Source organism: Dipodomys ordii, unplaced genomic scaffold (genome assembly GCF_000151885.1).
Source record: "Dipodomys ordii isolate 6190 unplaced genomic scaffold, Dord_2.0 Scaffold17, whole genome shotgun sequence".
In the NCBI taxonomy this organism is placed as follows: domain Eukaryota; kingdom Metazoa; phylum Chordata; class Mammalia; order Rodentia; family Heteromyidae; genus Dipodomys; species Dipodomys ordii.
This window is the reverse complement of record NW_012267233.1, coordinates 8,285,151-8,293,097: the sequence shown is the minus strand read 5'-3', so window position 1 is coordinate 8,293,097 and position 7,947 is coordinate 8,285,151. Positions and strand designations below refer to the sequence as shown.

General features: G+C 31.8%; 1 protein-coding gene across 1 annotated transcript in view; it reads left to right on the top strand.

The window, feature by feature from the left end:
* Rims2 (regulating synaptic membrane exocytosis 2) overlaps positions 1-7,947 on the top strand; it is a 281,763-nt gene that overhangs the window by 64,131 nt on the left and 209,685 nt on the right. The window contains 2 exon segments of the mRNA XM_013012421.1: positions 4,967-5,034; positions 6,875-7,064. Of these exon segments, the coding sequence (XP_012867875.1) occupies positions 4,967-5,034; positions 6,875-7,064 (258 nt within the window).

The window sequence follows — 7,947 nt, the reverse complement described above, 5'->3', positions numbered from 1 at the left end:
CAAAGGAGGAGGCAACAATGCTTGATAAGAAATGTACTCATTACCTTGCTCATGTAATTGTAACCCCTCTGTACGGTATTTTCACAATAAAAAATAAAATTTAAAAAAAATTTAAAAAGATGCATTACATACAATAAATAAATAAATAAAATATAATACCCAAGGATAAATGCTAGTTGTTTATACCAAATTGGTATTAATATTCGTGGAGAGATGATGATAAAGAAAAAAGTGTCATATCAGTCAGTAAAGGGTACACTTTATTCAAGAGTATAAATACAAGAACCATGAATATGGAAAAATCACACTAAGGGAGAGTAATTACGCTCAACTTCAGATTTATTGCGGGCTATTTATGATCAGGGGTTTGGAGAGCACTCAGTTGATAACAGATTACTAGTACAAGGTTACTCAGGAAATATAAGAGATAAAGAAGAATTTTGGTTTAAATTATCTAATGAAATTTTTGCTGAAGATAGTCTAGTGTGATCAGACATAACCTGGGGGTGGTGGAAAATGAATATCTGATCTGATATAGAGGCTAATCAAATGTCAAAGAGGGATGCTCTTGCTAATAGCAAAGTTTTTTGCTAAGGATTTTTACAAGGAAGAGTACAGACTCTTTTACAAGGAGAAATTTCAGCTGAATGATTAAATTTTGGATAGGCAGAGAATCTTTGTCTAAATTTTGGATATAATTTGGAAGTACAACTAACAGAATTTTCATAGGATTTAGTGACTAAGTGAAAAGTGAAGGATAACTCCAAGAATTTTTGCTGAGCTAAAATCTGAGCAAGTAGAAGGAACTTCCATTATTTGACAAAGAAATTGTGGGAGATTTATATTTATGTGTGTGCAGGAACCGTTTATTTCTAAATATTCTTGAATTTCCTACTAGATATCTAAAGGGAGATGGTGAGCAAGCCATTAGGTATACCAATCTGGAGGTTACTTGTTTAGGTTAGATAACTAAAATGGAGATTGCCAATGAATGTTTTATATTTAAAGCTACACATGTAGAAGAGACTATTTACTTTGTTTCTTCTGAAAAAAAAAGATTCCAAGATTAAGCTCTGGAATTTACCTACAATGTGATTGGATTGAGGAAAAACATACAAAAGAAATTGGGACTAGCATTTGAAGTAGGAAAAAAGCCAGGCCTTTCCAGAATCCCAAGTACAGAAAGCACTTCAATAAATATTAATTGTGTCAGTTACTGTTTATGGTTCAAATGAGAATTGATAACCACTGATTTAGCAATACAGAAGAAGTACTAGTACTGGTGACTTCTGAAATAAGTTCAAGAAAATATCTAAAGGGAGGCATTTTGAACAAACAAAAGCAGTAACAGAATGCTAGCTAGAGAAGGAGTTAGTTTCAAATAAGATAGATAGTGTTCTTTGGGTGATTCTTGATGATGCAGGAGAGGACAATTTCTCTCCTATCTTTTTTTTTTTCTCTCCTATCTTTAATGAAAGATTAGATTCAGCTCACTGAATCTTCAATAGGAGCTAGGATAGCTTGTTCATAATAAGGAGGAAGGTAGATATGTGAATATAGATACACGTAGGATGTTAAGTATGGTTAATTCTGAGAGTGTAATTTGTTTCATAGGATTATCTCTATTTCTTGAGGAGTGCGTGGTAAAGGCAGCAGGACTCCTAGCTGAGAATCAGAATTGGGAAAGATGTGAGAGGTCTGTGGATAGAGAAAATGTAAAATAGCTATCTAGTAGAATGAAAAAGACAATGAATCAAGGAAATAGTGCGCTTATCCCTCTTAAGAGCTACAATTAAAGCTGACTTGACATTATAGTTATAAATTTAAGGGTGACAAATTAGAGTAGTCCTATGTTTTGCTCTAAATATAGTAAGCTGTCTAGTTCAAAAGATAGCATAAGTGGCAAGTTGAATGCCTAACCTGACATCTGACATATGATAGTCTCTCAAAAATATTTTAGACTAAATGAATGAATATATGTTATACAAAATGTGTGAATGAATGAAAAAATTAAAATTTTGCTCTAATATTATGTGATTCATAGGAGTCTTACAAGTAGCTAGGATTGTAGGCATAAGCTACTATGTAGCATAAGCTACTAATGACCAAGTTTCAGCTTACTTTCTTGTAGAATAGATAACATTTCTATTTAGCTCAAGTGGTTGCTGTAAAGGTTTAAATAAGATAATCATTTAGGTTCCTGCTTCCATCAATACACTAAATGATGAAAATATTAAATGATAAGTAGCATGATGTACATATTAATGGTTTAATACTATTTTCTCTATGACTTAGATACTTTATCTTATTTAATTAGTACAATGATACTAGTTTTACTCTTTTATTGTTTGTAACATATGACACCCGTTTTCATCCAATAGGGTGTTTTTGCTTTAGTTTCAATTGGTTAAACCACTTACTTTGGTTATAAAGAAACCACATTTCTGCCTTTTGTAGGTTGCAAGTGTAAGGGAGAGAGAGGAGATTATGAGCTGAATTCTATCTTTATGTAAATAAGTCAAAATTTTTTATTTGAAGACTTCATTCTAAATTTCCCTGTGATTCGCAAATTCATAAATGGTTTGCTGTGTAACAAGAATGTATTTTGAAAGAATAACACGTTTTCTGAGACACAAATACTTTTTTTTTAGTAGTCATCTAAGCAAGGACAAAAATATCGCCTGGTGTGGTCATCTCTATTTATTCCAGTGAATTGTAAAATGCTTTTGTAGCTCTCAAGTAACTAAGGCATTTCACATAATATGTCCAGAAACAAACATTGTACCTAAGAAGTTCTCAGATGCACATTTTTACCACAAAATTTATAAACTTAAAGTCAATGGCATTTTAGATTCTATGAAATAAAGTAATGCCCACCTATCACTTACCCTAATACAGAGTGCTTTTCCTTTAGTCTTTTCAAAATCTGTCTTTTCTTAGAAATCTGTGAGTTGACCTTTAGTCCTCAGCCTTTCTTAACACTATCATTTTTTTTACATATAAAGCACTTCTCTATTTACTCTTGTCTTATCTTGTCTAGTTCTATCACCTTTTTCTAACTATTTATTCACCTTTCCAAAAAATTATTGCAAACGTCTTTTAACTTTTGGGTTATTCCAACTCAGATTCCAGGTCTTATCTAGATTTCATATTTTAAAGGACATCAGAATATGTTACTATTTTGCTTATTTTTTTAATGATTGAAATTTATAATGTGTTGTAAAGGGTCTTAGCTAAGCAGTTCTGTAATTCATGGCCTGGCTTTGTTTTTCAGTTCTGTATTCTTCTTCCTGGTTCTTGGTTCGTGCACACTGGTATCTCAGTTTTCATGCTTTTTCTTTTTACAGTACCATGATATTACTTTTTCCTAGAGTGCTATTTCCTTCACTTTTCATCAACTTGCCTTATTTGTCCACTAGGTTGCAGCTTTCATTTCTAATCTTAAACATCAGTACTTTAAAGGTATTTATAGATCCCACATCTAAATGAGATCTTAATAAGCTCTCTCATAGTGTTTTATCTATTTCTACATGTCACTGATGATTAATTTTGTCTGTCTCCATGCTGTTGTAAGCATGTTTCACTGTCTTATTTCCATGCATGAAGGCTTAGCAAAATAAGGCAAATGGAAGGTGTTCAATAAATAACTATTAAAATACTTTTAAATAAATCAAAGTATAAATGAAAATTTAAAACATGTACAGGTATACACTAGAACAAAAATACTTTTAAAGTAAATAAGGATGTTAAGTTTGTAAAGATGCAATGTCTGAACAAAAGTTGATATGTTATTTTAAAGTAATCCTAATTTATGTTATTTAAGTATGCCTTAAGTCATTTGCACTAAGAAAAGTTGAGTGAACCATTTCCATTTTCACAGAATATCTTTTATGTAATTTTTTTTCTGGTCTTGGGGCTTGAACTCAGGGCCTGGGAACTGTCCCTGAGCCTCTTTCTGCTCAAGGCTAGCACTCTGCCACTTGATTTACAGCACCACTTCTGACTTTTTCTGAATAATTTATTGGAGATAAGAGTTTCACGGACTTTCATGCCTGGATTAGCTTTGAACTGCTATACTCAGATCTCAGTCACTTGAGGAGATAGAATTACAGGAGTGAGCCACTGGCACCGGCTATGTAACCATTTTTAACCATTCAAATTTTTGAGGGAATCCCATAACTATAAAAAGTATCATCATATACATTCCATTAATAGTATTTATTTGACTTTTGAACTAATGATTATTGGCATATCATTACTTAAAATTTTAATGTTTTTTAAAAAAATGTTTTATAATGTTTTAATGTTTGAAGAACAACCTCATGTCTTTAGTCTAGCATGAAAAGCTAATAACATGAGAAAAAGACATAATTTTTAGATTGCTTTTTTTTTTTTTGGTAGCAGTTGGATATGAACTCAGGACCTTGCACTCATTAGGCAGGCCTCTCTACCACTTGAGCCACAGCTTCAACACTTGTAGTTATTTTTCAAAGATGATCTTGTATATTTGTTCAAGTTGGCCTGGACTAGAACCCAGCTTTTTTAATGGTTGAAATGAGAGTCTTACAATTTTTTTGCTAAGGCTGGCATTGAACCCCTATCTTTCCGATTTCTACCTCTAGAGTAGCTAGAGTTGCAGGAGTTAATTTCTGTGCCTGGGGATATAGTCTTTTCCTTTTTAGCATAGTAAAGTATTTTTTGGTTTGTATTACTGTTTATTAGTAGCCTTTTTTTATTCCTTCAGACTTTTGTTGTGTAGGATTTGTCTAGAGTGTATAGTTGTATAGTCTGCATTCTATAAATTTTGTTCATTTTCAATCTTAGCTTTCTCTTGTTTATTATAAATGCTGCAGCCAGAATTTTAGAAACTAGACAGGATCACACAGTTTAAAAGGTTTATAATGTCTCTGTCCTTTTTTCCCACTGTCTCCTTTACTACATTCTTTTATCTGTCTGACTCTCACAGGAGACATGGATTACAACTGGTTGGACCATTCGTCTTGGCATAGCAGTGAGGCATCCCCAATGTCTTTGGTGAGACATGTGGAGCCTTACTATTTAATTTCCGTTTTCATTTCACTTTTCCTTTTTTTATTTACACCTTTGCATGTTTTCTTTCTTTCTTTCTTTCTTTTTTTTGTTTTTTGTTTTTTTGTTTTTTATCCCACGCCTGTAGGGGACAGTCAAAAGGGAAAAAGAAAAACTAGTGAGCAGGCAGTTTTGTCGGATTCTAACACCAGGTCTGAGAGACAAAAGAAAATGATGTACTTTGGTGGCCACTCTTTGGAAGAGGATTTGGAATGGTCTGAGCCTCAGATTAAGGACTCTGGGGTAGATACCTGTAGTAGCACAACCCTTAACGAGGAGCATAGCCATAGTGATAAGGTACTGAGATTGTGGAGCCTGCCTTTTAACCTGCTCATTTGGTCTTCGTTTGCTCTCTGTCACTCATTAAACAAAACATAGTAAAAGGACAGGGCATTTCAAGGGTTAATGTAGCATTTATAAGGTGCAGAAAAGAAAAACAAAACCAAACCAATCAACTAACCAAATCAAAATGTTTGTGTGTCTTGCTGTTTTTTTTTTTTGTTTAACAGCATACCAAAAAAGTAAATAAAAACAAAAATTAGGAACAAAGGAATTTTTGTCTATAGTCACATGGAGAACATGGTTATGTTTTTATAAACTGTAAATGATAAACAATTTTTGGATTGGCTTATTTGATTGCTTATATAAATTTTCCTTGGGATGAAATTAAATTATTTATAGTTTGAATCCCAGGCAAAAGGGGGAGTTAATTGGGTCTGTTTGCACAGAAAATGTTGTTTTTCTTTTTTCCCTTTCACTGTCATTTTGTTCTTTTATTTATTGTCATTGCATTTAATGTGGTATTAATTAGTATTAGATTCATTGTCACCTGCTTTCATATTTATTATTTTTGCTTTTAGAATAGTGAGATTTTTTAAAAATCTTTTAACCATACAGATGTGATTGATTAGAACTTGTCTTTTGCTTGCTAAATTTTGCATGAAGATAATGCATGTTACTTGTAGATAACTGTGAATCTATGATTACACAAATCATTTAGTTTGTTATTTGACTTAACATTCATTAGTGGAATGGTGTCATTATTTATAAAGGCCTTGGTTCTGCCATGAGAAATAGTGTAGTATTTTCAATGCTGTTTAACAATTGATACCTTTGACTTATTTACTACAATTTTACTAAATAGATAAAAATTCTGAAAAAAAATCAAGGAACTTTTGCAACATGAGAAATAAAGTGTGCATTCTCACATGAATAATTGTTTCTCCTGAGCAGATTCAATTAAAGTTATGTGTAACTGCACCTTTTAGAATTTTAATTTAGAAATCTATTTAGGAAAACCATGATCATGAGTTTAGATTTCATACTTAAATATTTGAGATTTAAAAATTTTGCTATAAAACAAAACTTTCCAAGTATTTGAAATAGCAGTTCTCATTTTGAGAATGTACAACTGCATAAAATTTCAATATTTCTTTTCTACCCATGAGGTTTTAATTATTCTTCAGCAGGTAGTTAAGTGCTTCCATATATTTCAAGAGAAAAATATTTTTTTAACAATTTGTAGATCCATATAATTTCTGTATGAATTTAGCATAATTGTATTAAAAACTTAAAATTATAAAATTCAGGTGATAAGAGTAATGTAGTAAGCTCTTTGATCAATATTTTGAAATGTAAACTGATTTGTGTAATCCTAACACTTTAGAATTAAAAGAATAAAAAATTAAAAGAAAATAAAAAATTAAAAGAATTAAAAGAAATTGTACGATATTTCTCAAGAAAAAAACATTATTATTATTTTTTCTTTATTGATACTATATGGCAGCATCCTGTAACTTGGCAGCCATCCAAGGACGGAGATCGCCTAATTGGTCGTATTTTATTAAATAAGCGCCTAAAAGATGGGAGTGTGCCTCGGGATTCAGGAGCAATGCTTGGCTTAAAGGTATGTAATAAAATGTATAACATTTTGGCTCTTACTACTTTATAAATTTATGAGAAAGACAAAGGATTTAGTAACTCTTGCTACCTATACCACTTCAAGGAGATTTCCATTTTGAAGAATTATTAAACTGACAATTTCAAGGTATTATTTAGGAATTAGTAATTATTCTACAATAATAGTCATACATGTAATTTGGGAAGATAGCAATAGTAATCTGATCAGAAAAACTAAACACAATGATTAAATTTACAGTTTTTTCTTTAAGTTTCTACTTTTATATTAAAATGATTGCTTTTTAAAATTACTGTGCATACTTGTGAAATGTAACATGTACATTACAGCATTTTTATTAAAATGATGTTTGAGGGAAATAATTTTTTGTTCTTCATTGTTATTTTTTTGTGGTGCTAGACATCAAGTGCACAAGGCCTTGTATGTGCTAGGAAAGTGTTCTATCACTGAGGTATATTCTTAGCCTTTAGAATACTTTTTAGATTTAGAAACCTAAAAAAAATTACCTTAGGGGATTTTAGAAATAAGTTGCAGTGTAAGATATCTTGAATAGATAGTAGAAAATATTGTATATCAGTGGAATTTAGTGACTAACATTTATCGATGCCTACTATGTATTTGATATTCATGTGAGTATTTTATATTGGTCATCTTATTTAATACTCAACGCAGAAGAGAAACCAGCTTACAGAGGTCATTTGTTTATGTCACAAGAAGATGGATTTAAATCCAGTTCTGCCCAGTGTAGTATTAGAGAGATGTGATGCAGAAGTTAGGAAATTTTGCCTTGATTTTCAATTATTGTAGTTACCAGCTACATAACTCTTTTTTTTTTTTTTTTGGGTCCGGTTATGGGGCCTGAACTCTGGGCCTGGGCGCTGTCCCTCAGCTCTTCAGCTCAAGGCTAGCGCTCTACCACTTGAGCCACAGCGCCACTTCTG